We start from the raw sequence: 26,425 nt of genomic DNA on the forward strand, positions 1-26,425 counted from the left end.
ACAGAAATACAAATAAAATTAAAAAGGTATGTACAAATATTATTTATTTGAATTTTTTTCTGATAAAGTTTAAAAAAAAAAAAAACAACAATTTTTATAAGAGTACCCATGACTGTGTGACATCCACTACTTGTATTATTACATATTTATGTTCATGTTGTTTTTTTAGTCCTTTAAGATTGAAGTTTTACTCCTTATTAGATTCTGGTATTGGTTATGATACAATTAAACTTAAGAACTAAGTGCAGATTTGCATCCTGATTGATGCGGATTGTGTTATCTCTTTCATTCTTTAGTCTGCTGGTGGAACTATAAATATATGTGTATATTTTGTTACCTGTGATTATATTAATTTTATTATTATTATGTTGTTTTAAGTTGCATTGTTTTTTTTCTGTAAGAATTATATTTTAGTAAAGGTTGTTCTGAATGTCAAAAGTATAAATAAAATAACTACATATAATGAAAATATGTGAATATTATTTATAACTTTTATTTTTTCAGCATTGATAAGATTTATGGTTTTCAAAACTGCAGCTTTTACTATTTATTATCTTTATGATTATTATTAATGCCAAACCCTTGAAGTATTTTTTAAACTTTGTCTTTTAAATTTTTACATGAGAAAATATAACTTTTTTTCTATTGTGATACTTTATTTGCCTGCATGTTTCATTTTCCATTACATAGGTACCTAAAAATAATAATGTAAAAGTGATTAATAAAGATTAATTAATATATATATAATGATTGTTGTTTTACTCCTTAATAATCCATTCAACAAAAAAACAATATGGATATTCGCTTGCTATTTATATGATGCAGTACCCTATGCACCATCAGGTGCGGATAAGGGTTTAAAGATATATATATATATATATATATATATATATATATATATATATATATATATATATATATATATATATATATATATATATATATATATATATATATATATATATATATATATATATATATATATATATATATATATCTTTAAACCCTTATCCGCACCTGATGGTGCATAGGGTACTGCATCATATAAATGCAGTGTTATCTTGATCAATAACGCATGAAGGAAAGGTGATTACCCCTACTCTTCAGGTACCAGTACAGGGTAATATTGAATAAATATTAGAGTGATAAAATCACTAACATTTATTTGATCCCCTTGGGAATCGAGCCCGGGACCTCCAGTGCGGTAGCCAAGCGTGCTGACCATTACACCACGGCGGCGGTGCAGCACGCAGTAGGTAAATATGCCGCAGTTCAATCTTGATCTGAATAAAATTGTGTAACATTCCTTCAAGATTTTTTTTACACTCCAGGTAAGGTATTTTTCTGTCCATCTCTCATGCCTACATCTCTAGAAAAATAGAGTTAAGGTTGGTTCATCAATGAGTTTGGAATTAATCATTAGTGAATTCAAAATTCAATGCGATAATGCATCATTTCCGGAATATAACTAGTTCTTCCAAAAAAACTTATCTGTGAACTGTGGCCTGAAATATCTATAAAATGGGTAACATTTTTTTCATAGCAACGTTTGTAACCATATTTAGATATATGCACTTAGATTCCTGTGTGATTTGAAAAAAAAAGGTTTGTGATCTTCTGACTGGTAATGGGTACACGGGTTTATGTCACGGGAAAATAAGAATAGTGCACTAGCACTATTATGTAAGACTTTGTGGGTGAGCGTGAGGTTCATTTTGAGGGTGAACAAATATTTTAAAATGATATAAAAATAATTAAGGTACATTTTCCAATAATAATAGAAACTATAGGTTCTCCTCCTAGGTTACTTACCCGCACCAGTTGAGATACACGCCCGTACCTACTCGATTCTCATGTGACAGCTCATCCAATGATGACATTTTGACATTTATTTTCTATGGGTTATGTAGTGCGAATTATCTATGGAAGTTTTCCCATGTCCGCTGCTGTGGTATTTGAAGTGGTCTCATAGTTCATCGAAATAAAGTAATATTCTAAATTAAAATGTGGTTAGAAGAAGCGGACAGTTTTGCGGAACTATTTCGCGGTTATCTACCATATTATTTGCTGGTAGCATTGCCTATATTTATCATTATATCTCCTGTAAATCCTGTCGCGGCTTCCCATGAGTTCCCCGTTTATCGAATGCAGCAGTATGACTTGCACGGAGTTATCCACGGTAATTGAATTATTAACTTCATGAATGCTAATTAAAATATATATTTTCATTTTAATATATACCTTTAATTATCATTTTATTTTAACGTTTTAGGTTGTAGGAGCGCCTCTGTCAATTTGGAAGCCCGATCTCTAGCCGGATGGAGCACCTCTCGTCACTGTGTCGTAGCGAGGCTTCAGGATTTATCTGTAGACCAATTTTTAGAGATACGATCGAAGGCGGGAGCCCTACTTTTACTTCTGCCAAGTGATTTAAATAGCTTATCAGAATTGGACCGGGAGGTGAGATAAAAATAACGCTTACACTTTTATGACCTGCCCCCATTAATATATGTTGAATAATTAATAAAACTGACAGATTTTCCAATATAAAAATAAATATCACAATTCATCCTATACTTAGAAATCTTCCTTTGACTCACTGTTAAAGATGCATGATTTTAGACGATCTGTTGGACGTGTCACCCAAAGTAGAATTTTGTTTACAATAATGCAAACAGTAATCCTTTGTTATCCATGATTTCATTAGTTGTAGTTTCGATCTCTACTGCTGAAAGATATCAAAAAGAAATTCCTCATTATGTACATGAAATACTCTATTTTAGAACGTATATGCCCTATCTGCTTTTGGATATAATAAGTTTATTTATGCCCTTTAACATTGTAATATAATTCTTTATAGTATGTATTTACAGCAGGTTTTGATATACCAATTAAACTGCACCATTTCCATTATAATATTTGTTACAATGATTAAGGAAACACTTGTTTTTATACCACTTGAGTTAACATTAATATTTTTTTATGACTAACCCCCTCCCCCTAACTTACCCCTCTCCTTAATTATAGAACAGTTTTTTATTTTATATTTTAGTTATTATTCAGACCTGACGATAGAAGTTTAGTTTTCGAAACTAGTAGACATTAATAAAACTCAAGTGGTATAAAAACAAGTGTTTCCTTAATCATTGTAACATGTCTTACCACAAAGTTAATGCCGAAACAATAAATAAAATAATATTTGTTATTAATTATAATAAGAATCATTTTCAATAATTTATAATGTGCCATTTTTATAGGATACTACCTGTGTAATGTGTAATTATACTCTTTATTCTTATTTTTTTAAATTTAAGAAGAAACCCATGTAAAACGTAATACTACAGAATCCTTACAACTAAATTTTTACATTTAGTACATGCAAAAGTAGGTTGGTAATTGGATTATTATCATTATTTCAATGATAGATTTATATTATCCACTGACACTTCGTGATGGAATTGCATTTTTAATTTATTATTAGATTAAAACCAATATTTTTAGCTTTTCCACTTTTTTATTTGACCAGCGACCGGGTTTCGTCGTTACCGACATCATCAGACTGGTATGACATCCAGTCTGATGATGTCGGTAACGACGAAACCCGGTCGCTGGTCAAATAAAAAAGTGGAAAAGCTAAAAATATTGGTTTTAATCTAATAATAAATTATTTCAATGGATCAAGTTAGGCTTTAGTACGTTTTACAAAAAAAAAACACAAATTTCTCACACGTTTTATCAACACATTGAAAAGCAATCACTGGCTAATGTATCTGCATATAAAATCCTAGTAGACACACATCGACAATTCAAATTCATCCTAATATTTTTGCAATGCATTTTTATAGTTATGTAACAGCTCAGATCTAAGTAGTTTGGTTTGTAGTTTGTCAGTCATAAAAATCACATGGTATTCAACATTTTATTAGATGCAATCAGAGGCGTCCATTATATATAGACAGAAAAGCAGTGCCTACCTTGGATTATTCGCGCTCCATATAGAAAAAACTAACAGGACCTACTATGCCTTATCCGTACCTAACCCTACTGTCTACCCTGATTAAAATCTCTGTACCACTGGATGCAATCAACATTCTAATTATAAGTTATTAACATAAATATACTTTCAAGGGCCAAAAAACATTTTATTAATTTCTGACCACACTAATGATACATGTATTATAGTTAGATATACATGTGCTGTGGCGGATACGCCTAGTTGAAGAGACAACCAGAGGATAGTGACGAGTGGAGACTGACCACGAATGAAGCAAGCCAATTGTCACACAGATTGTAATCCACAAAGGAGTTGATGAAACATCAGGCGCTCGCAAATGTCTGTCTCTATTTGTTGGTGCTCATGGTTTCCACCTGTATTGTCTGATTTATTGGGAGATTGCTACCAGGACTAACTAAAAAAAGTATATGGCCTTACTCCCCAAATTGCATACTACCCCTTGTCCGCTGACCATTTTGGTATACTTATTTTCAATGATTTTATATTAACACATTGTTTGCGGGAACCACTCAAAAGCGTCTTTTCATACTGATGGTAGAGAGCAGGAGACTCTTATAAGCGTTATATTTGCTTACTTTTGGTAGCGTGAGAGTCGCTAAAAAACGTACAGATCGGAATTGGGTTTGCGGTTACTTGTGATTAGTATACAACCCTAATTAGGCTCGGGGTTAATGAAAAAACCGCTCGACAGCAATGTGTTAAGTATCTTCTCTAAAATATAATTACTCTGTGGTCACAATTTTTTTCTTCATAGGCAATTGTATCCGGAAAAAGTTATTTAATATAAAGGTATTATTTCAGCACATGCTTTTACTGGAAAATGCCATGGCAGCACAAGAAATTGCAGTTCCTGTGTATTTCGCTCCCTGGTCTGTAGAGATGAACGGAATAGTGAATGACTTGGCGGCGAGCTTTACCAAAGATGATATGTCAGGAAGTGCTGCAGATGCAATGTTCAATATGGCTTCTGCCAACGGCTATCAAATTGGTAATTATATTCTTTTAAAGGCATTGTTTATTCAGCATTTCCATCGCTTTTAAGGGAAGTAGTAAATATGAGTAATACACGTAATAAATCGTGTAAATAATGGATTCTCTTATCACAGTGGAACCTTTGGCTATAGATGCCCGGAGTGATAAACAATTCAGGTAATGTACAAAAATCAAAGTAAATAAAAAATGCATCAGTTTAGTTTGAGTTAATTTGTAATCAATTGTTCATTATTGAGGGCAAAGTGTGGCTCGGGAGCTGAATGCGTCTCTTTGACCTATTAAGTGCGGCTCCGGCACAAATATCCGGAAAGGATCTTCGATTCTACATATTAAATGTGCTAAAAAATAACGACACACAAACCTGACTTGATCACACATTTAAAGGAGATGCAAGGATATTATTCACAATAAGTAGTGTTCTTATGGATACGTTACTATCAAAGATTTCTTTTTATTAATTAATAAAACCCTTATTAAATGTGAAATCAAGTTTTATTGAGTGTACTTGTAATTTACTCAAGGCCTTAAATTATAATTAATGTGCACTAGAATTGCAAACAGCTCTCAAGAAATTTTTGATCATTGTAATGTGAATATTTGGCTTTTGGCTAATAAGTTTGCCGACTACTGATTTAGGGGCTTCGTAAATTGAGGTTCCACTGTAGTGATATATTACGTTTAATAATTTTAAAATTTGCATTCATATATCTCTCAAATTGTATGGAAATTAGTAAATAAATTATTTTATTAATTATTATTTTTGTTCAGTTAGTTAGTATTTTATTTTTATAAGATGTTATGAGATCAGTTGACAAAAAAAAGAAAAAAGATTACTAAACAGTCTATCTAATTTTAAAATTAAGGTACTGAAGCAGATTCTAGATTCTATGGAAATTCTTTGATAAATTAAATCTAATAACTTCCGTAGCGTTTAGATAACTCAAAAAAATTTGATACTTATTTTTAAAATTATGTTTGATACAATTTCATTATTATATATACATATTTAGAAAATATTTTGAATGTTTTTATTTATTTTCAGTGATAACTAGTTCAGCAAATCAGAAACAAGAATCCAAGGTGGTAACACTGCACGGTCAGTTGACGGGACAAGAACATGGAGGAAAAGCTACTAAGGATAGTAATAAAGTCCCCACAATAGTTATAGTAGCTCATTATGATACTTCTGCAGCTGCTCCGGTAATTACAATCGTATATCGTAATCACTTAATCCAAAATATTACAGGTCGTAAGGTTCTTCTTCACATATGTTGAGATATCAATATAAATGATTCCTAAGTGGATAAACCCAGATTTGTTACCAAAGTCATCATTCAAAATCTCAGAATCAAAAAGTAACAGGCGGTTTCAAGCGTTTCATAGTATATAAAATAATTCAGGATGAATTTCAAATACATTTCATAAAGATCTCTGTTAATTAGAAAAACTTACTCAACTCAACCATACACGGTGTCAAGAACTAGCATGTAAAAGAAGGTATCAATTGAAATATAGATATAATATTCGAAGTTTGAGTAGTATGGTTGTCAATCACCTGTAGAATGGTGAATGTTGCATGTGTATAGGGTGATCACTTAAACCAACCTATTTAAGCTTGAGACAGGTTGTAAGCCTTGTGAATACCCAGAATTCCAAATTCTTCATCCAAAGATCAATATTTTCTACTTTGGAACTTTACTAGGCTACATATTGCATACACATCAGCTTGACTCGGGTCAACTTCAAACAGGTTAGGAGCCGAGTGTATCAGTCAACCATTGTCTTCATGATTCGAAGATCAAATTAACACTGCGTCGATTCAATGCAGTTCTTATTCACCATTGGGTGGTAATTATGTATGAAAATAATTTTTCATTTTGTCAGGAATTGGCACGCGGTGCGGACTCCAATGCGTCAGGTGTTGCAGTGCTGATCGAGTTGGCCAGGATATTCTCCCAGCTGTACTCCTCGGCCAGCACCAGAGGACCTATAAACCTGGTGTTCTTGCTGACTGGAGCGGCGCGAATGAATTACTACTCCACTAAAAAATGGATTGAGGATCAAGTTGATTCCTTGGACGGATCTTTGATTCACGTATGCCAATTTCATTTCCGTATTTAATATTTGTGGTGAAACAGAAGAGGGACACAAGTCTGTGACATACCACATACTTGTGCCTCTCCGTGTTACCACTGATATATCGCTCGCTCACTCCTTTCAACAACGTCAAATATCAAAAACTTGATTTTTCAGATTGTTTTTAAAGTTTGAAAATATAAAACAATGTATTAAAAATAAATATTAAGCCACTTATTGAACTTTTTACTGTGCAACAGATCTTTTTAGGTAAAACCTGAAGGTTTTATCTCCTTTTGAAAAATATTTATTATATTTAGAAAAATAATTAATACCTTTTCTTCAAAATGCAAAAACAACACCTTCTGCCCTGTCGCGGGTAAATATTAAGTTAAAAATATGCCACTTTTGCTGGGATATAGTACATTTTTTTGGCATTCCGAAAACATGCATAACTGAAATAGACAATTTTTGATATATTACGTTGTTGAAAGGAGTGAGCGATATAGGCATCCTTTGCCGGTATGCCAGGTAAACTTTTTGCCTGCTGTGTACTTTCTTCTTTATTTTTATTTAATTAAAATTTTGTCTCTTTGTTAAATTTGGTTTTGATGATACTTTTGATTTGTGAAGATGAAATTCTTTGATCTATTCTATATAAGAAATAGTAATGGAATGTCTGCCTCCTTAATATAGTGGCGAGTATGTAATATGTAGTGGTAGGATCAATGTAACGAATATTACTTATGTATTCGATTATTGGACTAATTCAAATGGTTGCTGAAATTCACTTGCTCTTTGATGTTAATTAATAATTTGATCAAGCATAGACAATACTATGACGGATCAGGAGCATTGAGGCGCGGTTAAGAGCTGGCTAAGATAAAGACAATTACTCTCAAGTGATAGTCGACGTCTCCCCTGACGTCTACTATTACATGAACAGAAGAAGTTAGACAATACCGAGCAGGCTCAACTATTTCAAATGGATACGTTTGCACATTAATAAATTTAAGGCATGTCTAAAATTATTTGTCCGCCTCCATAGTGTAATGGTCAGCACGCTCGGCTACTGTACTGGAGGTCCCGAGTTCGATTCCCAGGGGGGTCAAATAAATATATGTGATTTTTTCACTCTTATATTTATTCAATATTACCATGGACTGGTACTGGAAGCGGAGGGCTGATCACCTTTCCTTCACGTGTTAACGATCAAGATAAATAAATTTGACGGGTTAAGGATTTTTATGAATGAAACTGGTTAGTATTTGATGCTTATTGCTCAGAACTTGCAACACTACAATAACAATATATAGATAAAAAAATATGAATCAAGTGTTCTTTGAAATTTGAGGAAACAAGAGCAGGTTATATGGTACGTTCCACTCTGTTTGGTGCAGTGGGGGCTTGTTTTGTAACGAATGTTTGTTTTGCAGGATGCCGCCTTTGTACTATGTCTAGACTCCCTGTCCTCCAGCAGCTCCATGGTCATGCACGTGTCCAAGCCGCCCAAGGAAGGCGGCCCCACCAACGTGTTCCACAAGCACCTGAAGCTGGCTGCCTCGCTCAAGGAGGGGGCCTCCGTGGAGGGAATGCATAAGAAGATCAACCTGGCCGATGAGAACTTGGCGTGGGAGCACGAGAGGTTCAGCATTCGGCGACTGCCTGCTTTTACACTAAGTTCATTGAAGGTTAGACTCAGTATTTTTATTGTTTTATATCAACATATTAGTATTGTCCCTCTCCGAACTGTAGTGGTCATGGCGTATGCCTACTGTTCTGGACGTACCTGGTTCGATACCCAGAGGAGTCAGAATAAATATTTTTCACTCTAATATTTATTTTATATTGCTCTGGCTGATCACCTTTCCTTTGTTTATTTAATGATTAAGATAACATACTTTATATACGATGCAGTGCCCAATGCTCCTTAGGGTAGGGATTAAAGGTTCGAAGGATATTAATACATGGTTTTAAAAAAACATCTTTTTTGTTTGTTGACTTCTCATCAAAGATGAAGTAGGATATGGAAGTCTGAGCATTTACGAGGCTGACGACCGTCATAGGGTGGTTTAAGTGATCACTTTACACACATGTAACATTCACCGATTCTACCCATTATTGACAACCACACTACTCAAATTCTTGGAAGTTCTATATATATGAACCAATTTTGAAACATTATTCTTGAATCACAAGAACTTCACTAGAGACATCTATTGGTGAGATGAAAAATGATATTTTCTGGCGTTTCTCATGTGTGTGATTATAATCCAGGATTCGGACCTCACATACTATTAAAAGAGTTTCTGCTCAATAAAAAGCTTCTTTTCAGAGTTTGATGCTTTTGTACAATAGGCTGCGTTGGTTGTGAGCAGTCATTAATCATTAATGAATTGCTTAGTTAACTCTGAATTTGTGTGAAAGTACGCTGGCAAATACATATATATATTTTTTTGGGTGAGGGGGAATTAGCGTTGATAGAGCTTCCGGTGATAACACCATGAATTGGTGTTAGTTTGAATTTATTTAACACATCTGTCACAGGGTAGTTATGTAAACCATTTAGGATTTGATCAGTCATTGTTAACTTTTGTTTTCTTGTAGAGTCACAAGTCCAACATTCGGAGTTCCCTTTTGGATACATTGGATAACGCGGATTTGAAGAGCTTGACTGTCAATACACAAATCATTGCCGAAGCGCTCGCTGGATATCTGTACAATGTGTCTGTGGATGACTACAGCGCTATATTTAGTGAATCGTTGGTAAGTAAATTTGGAAACTCATTGTACATATTTAATTTATATTTTTAAGAAGTAGCATTATACATACTACATACATTGTCTTTATTTTGTTGACATAATAAAAATTATTAGTCTGAAAAAACTAGGTTTTTGCATATCGCTCACTCCTTTCAAGAACGTCATAAATCAAAAAACTTGATTTTTCAGGAGAACGTTTTTAAAGTTTAAAAATATAATACAATGTATTAAAAATAAATATCAAGCCACTTACTGAACTTTTTACTGTGCAACATATCTTTTTAGGTAAAACCTGAAGGTTTTTTATCCATTTGTAAAATACTTAGTTTATGTAAAAAAATAATTAAACAATACCTTTTCTTCAAAATGCAAAAACAACACTTTCTGCCCCGTAGCGGGTAAATATTAAGTTAAAAATATGCCGCTTTTGCTGGGATATAGTACATTTTCTGGGCATTCCGAAAACATGCACAACTGAAAATTGACTATTTTTGATTTATGACGTTCTTGAAAGGAGTGAGCGATATGATAAAAATGAATTGCAAAGAGCAAAACCAAAAATGTTGTTTTTTTTTATTATTTCATTTTTCAGAAGGTTTAGCTCATACATTGCGATTATGACTAGAGATCATTATAAAAAAAAAAACAATCTTTACCGTTTAACGTGTTTTACTGTTAACTAAAGTTAGAAATAAAACTATATTGCCTTTCTCAATATGTACTCTTATTTCTGGGCTCCGACTTTGTTTGGAGAACGAATGTAGAAATAAGTGATATTTATTATAATAAAAAATTAGGTTCGCATTACTCCTCTTCAAATGAGTTCATTTCTTTTTTCTGTTGCCCATTTGTTTGATCAAACCTTTCAACTTTGTCAAAATGTGAGCTTATCTCTTCTTTGCAGAAAGTTGACAACCAGTCTCTGGAGTCCTGGATGATGTTCCTGACTTCTCAGTCACGCGCAACGCACTTTGTTTCTCAGCCAAATAATCCCATAGTCATGGCGCTATCGGATGCACTGGGAAGGTTCCTTCCCGAAGTCACCACGTCACATTACAGCCCGGATAAGAGAGACCCGGAGTTCTCAACTTATACGCCAACATCCGCCATGCTTAATGTTTACAAGTAAGTTTTATATTTTATGTCATTTTTTACCTGCTGATACAGTTAACTCTTTCTGGACCATATACTAAACTGTTGAAAATTAGTTTTTTTGTGATAATATATTTTAGGGAACTCCTGCTGTAATTGTTTGTGTAATGCTTGAATTTTCATTGTTGATAGGCATTGTTAAAATATATTGTATTATTTTCAGTGTGAAACCGGCCGTATTTGATCTCATTCTGACTCTTGGAATACTGCTGTACATTCAACTTGTCTACTTGTTCATCGTGTACTTCCCCAATATATATACTCAAGTTTGTAAACTCTCTGTGGAGAGCAGTATCAAGTCTTACAAGATGCAATAAGAACTAAATTCTGTGTATTTATTTACAATCATCTAAAGTGAGTCAGCGTGAATTTGATCATAGTTTCCTAGTGTTAAGGATTAGGATTAAATTAAAAATAATGTCACCCCATTATCACCCAAAATTGGAATCAATTATGTTTTTAAATTATTATTTTATTTTGTTATAATGGTTGTGTTATTTGCAGCATTAATTTTTCTTTCATTTTATATTACTGTTTTTAGGACTAAGTTGTTATATTTGTGTTTTTAATATAATTCCATATTATTGTAAATCTTATTTACAAACTACATACATATCATGTACAGTGCCTTCTAGATATCAAATATAATGTTGTGTGGCAAGTTCATCTGTCTGCTCTATGCGTAACTTATTACTATGGCAATCACGATATATATAAATATAAATATTTATATAATTTTTTTGGTTGTTTACATTTTTGTTGGTTAAATAATTTTCTGTTCCAATTGAATTAATCAAAATAAATAATTCTTATTGAAGAATTGGAATAGCTTAATATTTATCAGAAAAATATGGTGACAGAGAAAAAAGGCACTTCAGAGACAGATGAAGAAATGAAGCATATTTTTAGTTCCTTTGTTAATTAAATTTTTGTCAAATAAAGTGAGAAGGATCATTGGAAAACATCACATTTTAAATCAATTGAATAATAATGGCAAATCTTAATTCTACATTATTATAAAATCCAAGAAAGAAACAAAACTCATAACTTGGAGTATCTGATGGTTTCTTGAAAGAGGAGTTTTCTTCCAATCAATAAAACTTTTCTTTGTTAGATGAGTTGAAATAAAAATATTTTTTGAGTTTGTTCTTTTGTTTTATTACTTATCATTACTGTTTTTTTAATCAATGAATTTGGCTATAACTTTGTGGTAATATCTATTAATTTTAAAGTTTTTACTTTTTTGTTAGATGATGATTTTTTATTGTTTTTTTATTTATTTATAGGATTTCCATACTGAAGTATTGTTGGAAAGGGTGTTTTATGTGGGGGTATGAAATAATTTAAATCTGTTTTAAAAAATATTTTAGAAAAAATATTTTAGAAAACAGTGTCGCAGAACAGAACAAGTTCATAACCTGAGTTTACTCTGCATATGATATTGAATAAGTGTGATAGAGTAACAGACTGTAGTAAACCACTTTGGATCTTCTTAGACATTTATTGCAAAGAATCGGTATGACAGCTAGTTGATTAGATCGAGAACTACTTGAGCATTGGAAATCGTCGATTGGTGACTATAATAAACCACCAGTCAAAGATTTACAGTGGAAAACGGCGAAAGAACACTCAAAATATACTACTTATCAATATTAAGAAACCTATTCATAGTATGTATCAAATTCTGCAGATACAATACTAAGGTTATATAATATTTTGACTCATAAAATTTGATGAAAAAATATGTGTTGAGATAGGTGTGGGGATTTTTTTTTGTAATATGGCCAGTTGGATTTTGATAACAGGTTTATCATTAACAGCTGATGCGACATTGCAAAACCTAGGATACGGCTTATACTTGATATAGAAGGCACCAAATTTTTCGAAAGAAAAATTCATATTCACATCTAATTTGAAAATAAAGTACTATTCCGTACATGAAATTATAATATGTCCATGCATATTTTAACTACAATAACTTTAATATATATGTACCAATATTATGATAACATAATTGATATCCTTTAATTTATTTTTCTTAAGAAACATCATTTAATATATTTTTGTTTTATTTTAATGTTCACCTTTGTTATGTAAATTATGAATTATTTTAGGAGGCATTTATGTTTTAATATACATGTGAAATAATGCAAGTTCACTACCCGAAAAAGAATAATAATATAAAATAAGTACATATACTGTGTCCGTAATGAATGTGTCAACTTGCTTGTTAGTTAAGTGAAGTGAAGTGCTTTAAGTGCCAATCCATGGTAACATATGAAATGAATATTGGAGTGAAAAAAATCACTTGCAATTATTTTCAGCCCGAGAAAGATCCTGGTAAATGCACAGTAGACAAACATGCTAATCACTATATTCTGGAGATGGAAAAATAATCAAAGTTTGATTATAAAAAAGATCATTTTTCTTAACATGTCCGTTTGAGAATTCGGAATGATATCTATGCAGGGCTGTTTTCACAAATAAAATCTTTTTCGTTTATATCTAGAATGTCTCTTCAATTGGGACATTTAATAAATATGCCAACCATCATCCAAATTTTTTTTCCCTCTGCGTGATTATAACACGCCTTTTGGTGTCATTCGCTGCATCGATTGCAAAACTCAAAGTGCAACGTGGATACTTTAATCTGTAACTTGTATAACACCAGTATAAACTTTCAAACTAAATCAGTTATAAATTAAAACTTTTTTCATTATTTATAAAATCACATATGACAAGCGACACTTTACATTCCAGAGACATTATCGCTAATCTCATGCCCGATCGATCAAAGATTTTTTTGATAAAAACTGTTTTTACAATATTTTCAAGCAAATTTATGAGATGTTACTAGAAAAATCTTTAGATTTTGTGTCTACTCGATTTCCAACCAAAAATCATATAAAACAAATGAGATATACGGGCAAAGACTTCATTGGATGTGCACATGCCTTCCATAAACCTTGTACGACAGTGCTTATATCCATACCAACTGTGGAGAAAAAAAAGAGTTAAAAAAAACATACTTCAGCGTACCTACTGAAGAGTACTACAAAACTAAAAAAATAAAGATAGGAAAAAAAGTATGAATGTCTCAAGAATATATATGCCTTTAAAAAAGTTTTACCATAAATATACAATTTTAGACTGTTACAATCAAATGGTGTGGGTTTTATCGTCATTTTGGTGTCAGAATGAAAAGCTTATATCTGTAATATAAATCATGTGGGAATATAAGTTTTATACGTTATTGTTGGTCATATTCCCAAACATTTTGTTTGCAAATATAACACTTGAATTGTAACATTGTAATGTGGTAATTAGGTAAGATAATCATATAGAATTAATTTTTATCTAGTCTTAGTTTTGTGAACACCTTATTAATTATATAAATCACTTTTGAAATATTGTCTCTTTAGCTAAGTACACATCTTCATCACACTCATAATATGGTAGAGTATGTTTCGATATTTAAGGTCGCATTGTCAATGTCAGTTAAAATATATTAGAGGTAAGTGGGGTAGTGCCGTTCATTTAAAGAAAACCTTAAAAATACACATACTTCCCACATTGAAAACCACAATTTAAATAAATACCTTACTAAGTAAAAACTAACTGTAACATAAAGCAAAATAAGATTTAAAATTTTGTGGGGTTTTTTCAAAGTCGATTGATCATTTCATATCCATTGGAATTAATATTTCTGTATTAGTAGTTCGAAAGGTCTTAGATATTGGAACACATTCTATGTTGTAGTCCTAAGCTTGTTTTTCTTATGTAATATTGTATTTTTGTAGTTCGTTCACTCAAATATATTGAAAATTTCTAAACTACTAGGTAGGGATGCAGTAGCGTTACCTAAGGGGCTGTGATTTATCCACAAAATCAAATTTTGGAAAATATCGTTAATACAGTCCTCTGCATTTTGTCTTTAACATATTGTAGTAGAATAAAAAAATATGTCATCAATAGCCGTATTAGTATTTCGTTAATTGACCAACTTATAGTGAACAAATAATAATTTTTATATGTTCTACAATATTATAACAATAGGATTGCAATATTTGTATTCGAAATGTTGTTTTTTCCATTAAGTAAATAATATTTGTTACCTTTGAAAATATTCATGTGGTTTTAATTCCAATACCCTTATGTTTTATATGGCATATTTTTGTTGGTTTTGTAAATTTTAGCCTTTTTTTAAACAGTCAAACTTCCATATTACGAAGTGGGTAAAATAATTTGTTGTATAGAAAATTACTAATATAGCATACATATGGAGAAAATGGCGCTATATAAATATTCCAAAATTTTTATTATATAATTTTATTACTGAGTGAAATTACATATACATATACGGATATGTATTACGATAATATTTTAAGATATTTTGCTGCACTGCACTGCACATATATTTTTTTGTGAAAATTGTTAATTTCTTTTGAAATCTTAGTGGAATGAATAATCAAAATATATGACAGGTTTACCATTACACATTAGGAATTTGGGATTTTCTCAAATAATAATGCAATTTGCTTGTGAATACAAAGTTTTTAGGTATTTTTATCACTATAGCATATTTAAATACTCATATTACAGCAAAATGTTGTGGAAAAGATCTTCTACCTGAATTCGTAGAATATTTTCACATACAAGAGGATGGACAAGGTAATCAAATGAATGAAATTGTTTAAATGATTTTATTACAAAAGTATATCAATATTTATCAGAAATCGGTAATTATATCACTAGGCATGCAGTGAACAAAAATATTTAATATTTATAGTAATTTTTTATTTTATTAAATATGTTTTTCAGTTTTATACATGAAAGTTTATTTAAAGTTAAATTTTTGGATCTTTGGTACAAATACACATTTTTGTTTTTAACATCAACAGATTCGAGATTCTCATACTGCGTGCATAATGGTTAGCACTAAAAATACAAAACACCGTGTTTCAAGTAATAAAAAATTATGGCACAAAGTAAATTTATAATTAGTACTTATAAAATAATATATGTTTAGATATTTGTATGAAAATGTGTTTAGTAGATTTCCAAACTGGCACTGCCGGTAACATCTACCAATTCCTTGGAACTGAAGGTCACAATAAGCTTCAAGGATCCAGCAGCCTGAAAACAAAGTAAAGACTCCATCAATAAATGAATCAATTAATATATGTTAAACCGCTGGTAATAGCAGTACCTTTTACTTAACATGGCATTGTACGACTTCATTAACTGACCATCGCACCGCTTCCCCGCAGAGGTAGGTTAAGAAATTAGAACAATCTTCCCTTCCACATTCATGCATCTCTTCATACACACCCGCCGAATATTCCGACTCCTGATCTAACCACTTTCAAGTAATTGAAATATTTGATTATGCCAAGTTTTTCTTGGTCTGACTCTTCACCTTTTACCAACCTCATTCGTCTCATAAATTTGTTTTACTATTCTTTCTTCACTCATTCAATTCACATGCCCAAACCATCTAACACACCTTTCTTGTAATTTTTAACTAATTTCCCTATTGGATTAAATAATTTAGGATGGTAATTTTGATATGAAGCATAAATCTTGAGGTAGTATTTTACATAAATGGTACTTTATAAATTATACAAAATTATTATTATATCTATCATTGTTATTTTTTATTCAAGTTTATAATGATTTTTTTCATTAAAATTTTTGAGTTTTAGTCACACTTAACACATTCACTATTTGGACTGCTAATGTAGTGATATTCATATTATCTCTCATTTAGGTGATGACAGCCAAATAAAACTTTGTACAGATGTAAAAAAAATACAAATTATTCATACCGATGGTGTCACTGGAAGGTCAGCCCACAGTACAGCGTGTGGAGCCACATCATCATGTGGTATAACAATATTCCTTCTCACGAGTCCCGGGCCGGCGACTTGGAACTTACAGTCTGTCAAGACTTTATCCAGGGGGTTTTTGAATGTCAAGCTGGCGATGGATGGTTTCCCCATAGCTGGCTCATTGTTGAACTGAGTGACATAAATTACAAAGTTAAAAAAAGAAATGTTTCCAAAAGTACTCAACGAAATCAACATTATTCATTCTAATAAGAGTGTAAATTTGAATACAGTTCGGCGTTGCTACTCCAAATAAAGAGTTTGTATAAAAAATGTCCAACTAGATTAGATCTGCAGTAATTCTTCTTTAAATGATAGTGACTTCAGGTTTTGTTTATTTTTTTTTTAAATATTAAAGATAATAATTGTTTAACTAGCATTAACTGTTATTGTCAATAAACAGTATTTGAAATTTGATTGTCTACTTTTTGGTTAAAGTTTAATAGTTTGTTTTGTCTGCTTCCGTAGTGTAATGGTTAGCGCATTTGGCTACCGTATTGTTCGTCCCTGGTTCGATTTCCAGGGAAGTCAAAGTAAATAGTAAGAGATATTTCTCTAATATTTATTTAATATCACCTTGGAATGGTACCTGAAGCGTTGCACTGATCGCCTTGCCTTTATATAATTGACAATTAACCTTACATTGCGTCGATCTGATGCTGTGAGCTATAAATCATTGAGTGTGGATAAGGATAGCAAGAAATATGTATGATTAGTTTTGGTCATCAGATTGTGATTTTCTTATTTTATGGGTAAAACTTTGTCTAAAATTTCTTATAAACACTTTATTTGTATTTATTACTTATTTTGTATTTATTGAGTGTCTGTATATCATATCGCTCACTCCTTTCAAGAACGTCATAAATCAAAAATCGACAATTTTCAGTTGTGCATATTTTCGGAATACCCAGAAAATCTACTATATTCAAGCAAAAGAGGCATATTTTTAACTTAATATTTACCCGCTACAGGGCAGAAAGTGTTGTTTTTGAATTTTTAAGAAAATGTATTGTTAAGTTATTTTTTTAAATAAACTAAATATTTTTCAAATGGAGAAAAAACGTTCAGGTTTTACCTTAAAAGATTTGTTGCACTGCTAAAAGTTCAATAAGTGGCTTGATATTTATTTTTAATACATTGTATTATATTTTTAAACTTTAAAAACGTTCTCCTGAAAAATCAAGTTTTTTGATTTATGACGTTCTTGAAAGAGTTGAGCGATATGTATATCATATGCCTAAGTTTAGTAAAATCAGCTTTTCTAAAGAGAAATCAAAGAAAATACAAACCCTGATCTCAATAGAAGGCTTAAGCACTTGGAAGTCATCTTCACCAGCCCAAGTCTGATTGGTTTCAAGAACTGTACATATCGCATAAATCTTCATGTTACAGTACTCCACCAGTTTTGGAATATAGTCTCCCGGCGTTACATTCAGATTTATCTGTTCGCCTGGAATTGAAGAAAAAATTACTAATTAATTCAAAATAACTTTGCTATATTATAAATAAGTCTTGAAGAAGAAGCTGTTGGCCTCGAAACCGGTTGAAATTATAGTATAATATATCGCTCACTCCTTTCAAGAACGTCATAAATCAAAAATCGACAATTTTCAATTGCGCATGTTTTCGGAATGCCCAGAAAATGTACTTTATCCCAGCAAAAGAGGCATATTTTTAACTTAATATTTACCCGCTACAGGGCAGAAAGTTTTGGTTTTGCAATTTGAAGAAAAGGTATTGTTTAATATTTTTTTTAAATAAACTAAATATTTTTCAAATGGAAAAAAAATCTTTAGGTTTTACCTAAAAAGATTTGTTGCACAGTAAAAAGTTCAATAAGTGGCTTGATATTTATTTTTTAATACATTGTATTATATTTTTAAACTTTAAAAACATTCTCCTGAAAAATCAAGTTTTTTGATTTATGACGTTCTTGAAAGGAGTGAGCGATATAGAGATTTTAGAGCCAAAGTTATTTTATTAAATTACAATTAAGTTATATTACATTATATTACAGTTAAGTTATTATATTACATACTTGGTTGATATTCACAGTAACATGAATCTATTGTCATAATGTGTCAATGATCAACTACCAACAAAAAGTACAAAATGGGGTATTCAGTGATGATTATCAAAACAAATTTTCAAATAATGATGAACTTATAGTTGAGTGAAAAATAAAAAAATAAAATTTTACTTACTGGAGTTAGGGCGTACAGAAAATTGTCCTTCAGCTTTGTTTACGAGTTCAGACTTGACTCCTGTATAGAACACACTGCCAGCTTTTAGTACGGCTTTCACAGTTCTTTCCTGGTAAAAAATAATCATTTATTTAAATAATAGATAATCAATAGTTTTCATCAGCCATTTTCGGTTTAAAAAGTGTGAAAACAAACCTGGTCAGATTTGTTCTTGATGTTCACTGTTACTTGGAATGGCTCACCAATATTAATTTTTTCGAGTTCTATAAGATCAAACTCAACATCTTCGTTGGCTTCATCTGGGACAGCATAAAATCTGTAAAATAAAACAAATACAGATATATTCAGATACAGTTTATTTATATTGAAATATGTAGTAAACGCAGTGATATGTACAGAGTTTTCAATTGGGATGGGCGTTACAAGAAAACAGCGTATTAATTAGCATTTAAAAACTTGCAAGATTCATTCTAGTGATGCGAGTTTTTTTGCTGAAGGATAACCGACAATACCCAGTCTTATTTTTTATAGTTAAATGTACATTTCACTAGCACAGTCTTTGTTTTTCCCACTGAAATATAGTAGGCATTGCTTATGTGCGTATATGATACGCGCGCTACTGAGAATATTTATATATTTTTTTGGAGGTTGACACTGAAAAAGATTGAGAGGTGATTTATGGAGCATAGCAAGACCGATAATAGTGTTAAGCAAAGAACAGGAGGAGAAGGAAGTCTTTGAAGGACGATTATATTCAACTGTGGATGAATATAGGCTTAAGAGAAACATTATTTATCACTTTGTATTATCTGTAGGTCTTCCTTTTTCCATTTTAAACTTTTAACTTAAGTTTGTATTTTAAAAAGTAATATTACCTTTTAGCTCGCTCAGTTCCCCTGATACCGTTGAACAAGGAAAGTCTTTCAGCTTCAGTTCCTTCTTGAGCTTTGTATTGTGCCGTGATGTCTTCTCTATCCGTATCGCCATTAGGATCAAATATGAATGGTTGCTTCGTAAGAATAAGTCTCCCAATACTAAAAATTAAATAATGAAATAAGTTACATTTGCATTTGATGCTTTTTTTGTTTTGAAAATTTAGTCAAAACTGCTAAATATAAAACTACTATGCAACTAGTATCTGTTTTGATTTTTAAATGAGAAAAGATTTTTTTTAAATACTTTAACCCTTTGAGGGATTAGGTACACACATTTAAAGGTATGCACATTTTAAAATAAAATATTTAGGATGTATTTAAGGGAGAAATAATAGTTGGTGAACAAGCAACAGATTAAGATTGCTCACTGATATTTGTTGCTGTCAATTCTGGAATATCCCATGGCCTGTGTCGGGTCTTCTTTCCATCTCATGAGGTCAGCATTGACGGAAGCAAGGAGGAAAGGGACATCATGCTGGTACCCAACAGCTCCTTGTCTTACAGCCTCAAGGGAAGCGGGGCCACACTGGTAGAAGCCACCAGACTTCTCTTGAGGAGTAGCATCTATTGCTTGCCACCCACCGTAACCTGCAACACATGTTTAATTTTTAGCTGTTTAAAAACTATTGAACTAACCTTCATTGAAATTAACAAAAGTTATAATTTTCTAGTCATTTTATATTTATAACTTTTTCTAATGTTTCATTCTCTTTTGTTCTATTTTATTGAATTTAGTTCTTTTTTTGAATCTCCAAATCATGTTGCCAATGAATATTTTACAGCAATGGATATTATTAATAGCAACTTGAAAAAAGAAACAGAGCTTTCTAAATTGAATTGAAGATTTGGCCCAAGTTTAGCTCATCAGGTTTTATCAGTAAACTGTTTCTCATAAGAGAAAATGTTTGATTTGGACACCATTTTATTTTAATGTAAATATATCATTTGAAAACAATTTTAAATTATGTTTTCCTTATTAAAATACAATTGCATAGTTACGTAGATTATAAATAGTTTAAGATTACTTTTTTAATTTGCTTTTAGTATTTATTATGAAGGAAGAAAAAGCAAAACCTTGTGTTTTATTTAAAAAGGTACTTTGAAAATGGCAAGCCTCTTTTTCCCAAAAATAAATACCCAATTACCATACTTCGTTTTGATTAGTAATATAACTACTCTTTTAACATTTTCTTTATGCGATTTGTTTTCTAATATTTTATATATGCAGTTTAAAAAAGTTGATACCTTTGGGCAAATCAGGTCTAGCCATCCAGACATCATTCCACACATGGTAGTTCCAAATGGAATCTTCTCCCATTGGGTTGTTGGGGTCAAAAGATAACTCCTCCATATTGGCATCAAAATATTTGTCCACTGTGAGTGAGGCATTGGCATCATGGGCTGATACCAAGTTAGAAACAACTCTTGATGGTATTCCCAGGGCACGACACACTAAATAAAACATCATATAGCATTATTATCGGTAAAGTATTATTTTTATTATATTGTCTTAAAAAGTATATTTGGAAAGTTTATGTGAGGTCGTTTCTCCTTATTTTATAGGTGTGATGAAAATAATTTAGAATGTTCAAAAATGGAGCCTGTTTCTTTTTCATTTGTGAAAAAAAATTGTTAATTGTCAAAATCATTTTTATATAGATAATATGGCAACCCAGTGGCATCTCCATCAATTCCCCACATAAGTTTGAAGAAAAAAGAGTAGAATGTGAAGCATATTTTTTTATTTGGATACTACCATTGAATTGATGTTAATTAAAATAATACCTTTTTAATAATTCCAGGTTCTATTTTCAATTAATTTTACATCTTACTTGTTTTACGATAATACTAATTTTTATAGTAAAAATAACAACAAAAAACAGCATGTACATATATTTAATTATTTCCTTTACCTGCTGTTACCACCCCGGCAAATACCCAGCACTGCCCATAGCTGACTTCCTCTTGTGTCTCGAGGAATTGTTCCAGAATAGCTGCACTGCCAGTCCATGCTGCTGGAGCTGTTCCATCTGCGTAATCTCCGTCCCACCGTCCTACCAGCACTCCTTGGTCGTCATTGGAGTTTACGATCTTCGATATTATACGAGTCACTTTGACAGGGTCATTACGCCTGGAGAGATTTTTTTTTCACAGTTAATTACATATACCACTTTGATAGAGACAATACTGCTGTCAGATTTATGAAATTGAGGTTCACTATTTTTATTTTTAACCGGTATTAAATTGGATAGATCCAGTGTAAGCTAAAATGCTAATTACCCGAATACAAGGTGATTTGTCCTGCACTCAAATTCTCTGATATTGGAGTGGAATATATTTGATGAGACACAAATGATTCAAGTGAAGGAGAAGCGTGAAGAAAAATACTGCTATATATGACAGATAATGGAATAGAAGGTAGGAAAAGAAAATAGCAGGTTGTATTTATATGTTTATGCTCGTACTTTGTGTAACTTGGACATATGTATTTTATATCCATTGAAGAAGCAGATCATCTTGGATCTAGGAGTTGAATATAAATAATAGGATACAGATGACATAAACGAAGGAGCTAAGGATTAAGGCCACATTACTGTTATATGGTTAAGGACATGGAAGAGGAATATTATGTATTGTTGATTAAGAAGAGGAAAAGGAACTTTTACCCTTCATAATAAATACAATAATACATACAAAGTCGTATTTGAACTTACTGTGTGTAGGGAAGTTCAGCCCTGTCCAGCATTAGCATACATGCCGGAAGCACCGTATCATCAAACTGGCCAAAAACCCATTCTCTTCCTCTGCTAGATCCCATTGGACCGACCCAAATCTTTCCCACGTCATTCATTATGTATTCATCAAGCAAGGATTGGTCATCCATATACACTTGATCATCTGAAAACGATGGCATCATAAATTAAACGTTTTTGAGATTTCATTTTAATTGCTACACCTGTAAATTCATATTTTACATTGTTATTTTTAATAGTACAGATTCTTTGGTTAGGATTTTGAAGTAAATTCAAATGTTTTTCTTCTAATCCCTACCCACACCCAGTGGGGAAAAGGGGGAATGAATAGCATAAGTGCAGTGATATTTTGATCTTTAATAAGATCAAGACAAGGTAATCAGTCCACTGCTTCAGGTATTAGTCCAGGGTGATATTACATAAATATATGATCAGTATGTGGTCAAATGAGCTAACCACTACACTACAGAGGCTGACAAATTATGGCATGTTATTTTAAATATAAGGTTGCTCTTTTACCAATTTTGATGATCAAAAACCAGTTTTCTGATTATCGTGACATCCAGATTATTAGATTATTCAGCAGATTACAATATCTTCCTACTATATATTATAATTCTGGTAATAAAAAATGATATTTTTTGGGATACCAATCATAAAAATATCTTGTTTGTATTATTTTGTTAAATTAATTAAAAAAATATTGATAAATTGAAAAATAAAATATGCAAAAAATGTTTTTCAGTTAACGAGTTTTTTAATTTTTTAATTAGCTTTGATTAGGACAGGTTATTATTACTGTCAGCAGGATATTATAATTTTTATGATATATTAGCATTGTTAATTGGGTATTTTAATAAATGGCCATTTTAAATGTATTGTATAAACGAAGCGTATTTTTACGACCATGAATATATTACTATAAACCAAAAAAAAATTTTTTTGAGCTGCAGTTGAAAACCGAATCAAAACGTATGCGTATTAAGAGTTTCGGTTTTTCGAAGTCAATTTCCGAATTCAAGCAGGATATTTTCACTCCGAATGAATATCAGATTTCTATAACACCCGAGATGGGTGAAAAGCCATTAAAAATAATAAGCAGAAGAAAATCAGATTCGACATAATCCAGATATAAAAGGAGCTCCTTCACTTCTAAAATAATAGCATAGGTACTCTATTCTGAATAAAAGAAATGGAATGTCCGGAAATAACGAATTCGGATTATTTTCCGTTGGGAAACACGCGCGTGTGCCGATATATTTTGTCTATGTGTTGCGTACTGAATTTGAATAAGGAATTCGGTAGAAAAAACTTCGGAAACACAACGATTTTATTAAGTATTTTTTATTACCTAACGTCCAAGTAACTCTGAAATCTAGCTGTTATGTATGCAAATAAGTAAGTCTTTGATGCTATGCATACATAGTGATAAGTAGAAGTAATAATACTTATATAGTAGAAATAAGATGACGCACAATTCTAATTCGTGTCCAATTGGAAACAATACAGATTTAGCATGCAGGGCATCGAATACTTATTTCATCGAGTTAACGTTTCAAATTCGTAGTGTAGTTAACTTCAACTTTGCTTTTATTCGGTAAAAAAACATATTTCCAATCGGTTTTAACATGGCAAAGTTGTTAGAAATAAAACTCGAGAATTTAAACGTTAATTTCTCTATAAAATCATCCTTAAGTTCCATTGGTAAGATTTTATAAACTATTAAGTAAGACAGTACTATATTAATTTAAAAGACTTAGACAGTTTGTGGACTCCATATACTCTGCCCAGGGAGCGGACATGGTTTAATAATATTAATTTACACTCAAGTTACCTTTATTCCAGGGGTTGAAGAGAATATAAATGTCATCTTCATACTCGAAAGTTTTGACAGTTGTAGGCGCCCCCTTAACGCTGGTTTCTACAGAAAGCGACCAAGCACCAACGGGGGCATCACAGGGACTTGTGATCTAATAAACATTCAAACAGTAATTATATCATTATTTATCTGATTCGACTTTGCGATGAACACAATATTGAATTGTATTATAAATATCTCAACAGAGATATCTCAATTTTCTGAGATGGGGATATGGAAGTCTGGGCGTTGCGGTTTTAAGTAGGTACTTATATTTCGGACATTGTTTCATACTATTTTTTTATTCGCGTCTTAAAGTCACTATTTTCAATCAACTAGATGAAAATATGATGAATGCAGAAGTTCTGAGAAGAGCGAAAAAAAACTTATTTTGTCGAATGCATTGTAAAAGGTCAATTGGTTAGGTTGATGTAATAAAAATATCATTATTTTTTATTGTTTAGATTAATTTATCATACGTTATTCGTATTTATGAACAGGCAGATATTTAAAAATATATATTATTAGTCTTCAATATTTAATTAACGTGTTAAAGATTTTAAACTGATCAAATACTAGAATACAAACTATCTAATTAAATTGATACCAAGCTATTATTTACACGATGATATCTGAATTAAACATAAGATACTTATTATTTTAACCGCTTTTCATTGTTATGACGTCATGATAATGATTTGTATGTAAATTATTTTATATCATTTATCTTTAATTTATTCTATGACCCACACGATGGCCACAACAATCAATTTGTCATTCTTTAACAATGTGAATGATTGTTTACTTTAATAAAATTGTCGGCAAAATACTTTATACTGAGAAGAATGGTAAATTTAATATCAATTTCATTAGTTGTAATAGGGTAAACCGGGGTATGTTTGACATCATCTCTGTTATTGACATTACTATTTTCAAATGTAAATACTACCTGATATTAGTCACATACGAGTATTAGTAGCGATAACTTTATCTAGATGTTTCTACTAGTCGAGTTTACATTGCAACATACACATTGTTTATAGGACTGGTTTTCTGATTATTTACCACAGTTTGTAGCTTTTTGATAGCCAAATAATAATATTGAAATTTTCCAAAAAAGTAGAACTTTTCTACTAGAGATGGACTTAACGGTTATTTAAAAAATAGTAACCGTTTCACGAAAATCACTGACTAGAGAATCTGAAAAAAATAACAGTTTTAAATCGCGCAACAGTTAAAAAAATAACGATTCAGTTGCACGTTATGCAACAGATTCCTTAAAGCGGCTACTAACGGTTTTTTTTTATAGTTCTTCAGTTATTCGTTCGCAAAATTTTGTCTTACTGTCGACAAAATTGTGGTTAGAATTTTTATTACAAATCATATCGCGACGATAACTAAAACCATAATAAATTAACGAAAGAAAAAACAGTTTACGAAGAAAATAAAGTTGTTTAGCAAACTGTTTCAAGAAATAAACTGTTTAAAATGAAAATTTTTGCGCTCATCACCATATTTAATACCTATTACCTGAGTAAAGTCGCTGTTCCACTTTAGTCACCCTATTCCAACATTGTATACTGTCCCCTATAATTATATATATATATATATATATATATATATATATATATATATATATATATATATATATATATATATATATATATATATATATATATATATATATATATATATATATATATATATATATATATAAATATATATATATATATATATATATATATATATATATATATATATATATATATATATATATATATATATATA

General features: G+C 31.2%; 2 protein-coding genes across 2 annotated transcripts; one reads left to right on the forward strand and one right to left on the reverse strand.

Annotated features, from left to right (window-relative positions):
* The first annotated feature begins 1,918 nt into the window (after window positions 1–1,918).
* Window positions 1,919–15,125, forward strand: LOC148304606 (BOS complex subunit NCLN). Its single transcript, XM_088268042.1, has 9 exons — window positions 1,919–2,179; window positions 2,273–2,460; window positions 4,817–5,003; window positions 6,051–6,208; window positions 6,893–7,102; window positions 8,521–8,775; window positions 9,692–9,850; window positions 10,752–10,972; window positions 11,163–15,125. Exons 1-9 carry the CDS (start codon window positions 2,005–2,007, stop codon window positions 11,314–11,316), a joined length of 1,707 nt encoding a protein of 568 aa, XP_088124168.1. The 5' UTR covers window positions 1,919–2,004; the 3' UTR covers window positions 11,317–15,125.
* Window positions 15,126–15,689: 564 nt separating this feature from the next.
* Window positions 15,690–24,754, reverse strand: LOC148304607 (hemocyte protein-glutamine gamma-glutamyltransferase-like). Its single transcript, XM_088268041.1, has 11 exons — window positions 24,614–24,754; window positions 22,741–22,924; window positions 21,940–22,157; window positions 21,272–21,478; window positions 20,395–20,614; window positions 19,967–20,125; window positions 19,287–19,407; window positions 19,092–19,200; window positions 18,177–18,337; window positions 16,828–17,019; window positions 15,690–16,135 (listed from the first exon to the last, which is right to left on the reverse strand). The coding sequence occupies exons 2-11, from the start codon at window positions 22,908–22,910 to the stop codon at window positions 16,049–16,051; spliced, it is 1,644 nt and encodes a 547-aa protein (XP_088124167.1). The 5' UTR covers window positions 22,911–22,924; window positions 24,614–24,754; the 3' UTR covers window positions 15,690–16,048.
* Between the last annotated feature and the right edge of the window lie 1,671 nt (window positions 24,755–26,425).

The sequence above is a fragment of the Brachycentrus maculatus genome, unplaced genomic scaffold, assembly GCF_059751285.1.
Source record: "Brachycentrus maculatus isolate JH-2025_06_01 unplaced genomic scaffold, ASM5975128v1 h1tg000311l, whole genome shotgun sequence".
In the NCBI taxonomy this organism is placed as follows: domain Eukaryota; kingdom Metazoa; phylum Arthropoda; class Insecta; order Trichoptera; family Brachycentridae; genus Brachycentrus; species Brachycentrus maculatus.

Excerpts from the sequence above, each read along its gene's own strand:
- LOC148304607 (XM_088268041.1), bottom strand. The coding sequence starts at position 22,910 with ATGGATGACCAATCCTTGCTTGATGAATACATAATGAATGACGTGGGA. Across the intron at positions 22,158-22,740 it reads GCTGAACTTCCCTACACACA|GCGTAATGACCCTGTCAAAG; the intron begins GTAAGTTCAAAT and ends AAATCTCTCCAG. Across the intron at positions 17,020-18,176 it reads AGCCTTCTATTGAGATCAGG|TTCAACAATGAGCCAGCTAT; the intron begins GTTTGTATTTTC and ends TATGTCACTCAG.
- LOC148304606 (XM_088268042.1), top strand. The coding sequence starts at position 2,005 with ATGTGGTTAGAAGAAGCGGACAGTTTTGCGGAACTATTTCGCGGTTAT. Across the intron at positions 2,461-4,816 it reads TATCAGAATTGGACCGGGAG|CACATGCTTTTACTGGAAAA; the intron begins GTGAGATAAAAA and ends GTATTATTTCAG. Across the intron at positions 8,776-9,691 it reads TTACACTAAGTTCATTGAAG|AGTCACAAGTCCAACATTCG; the intron begins GTTAGACTCAGT and ends GTTTTCTTGTAG.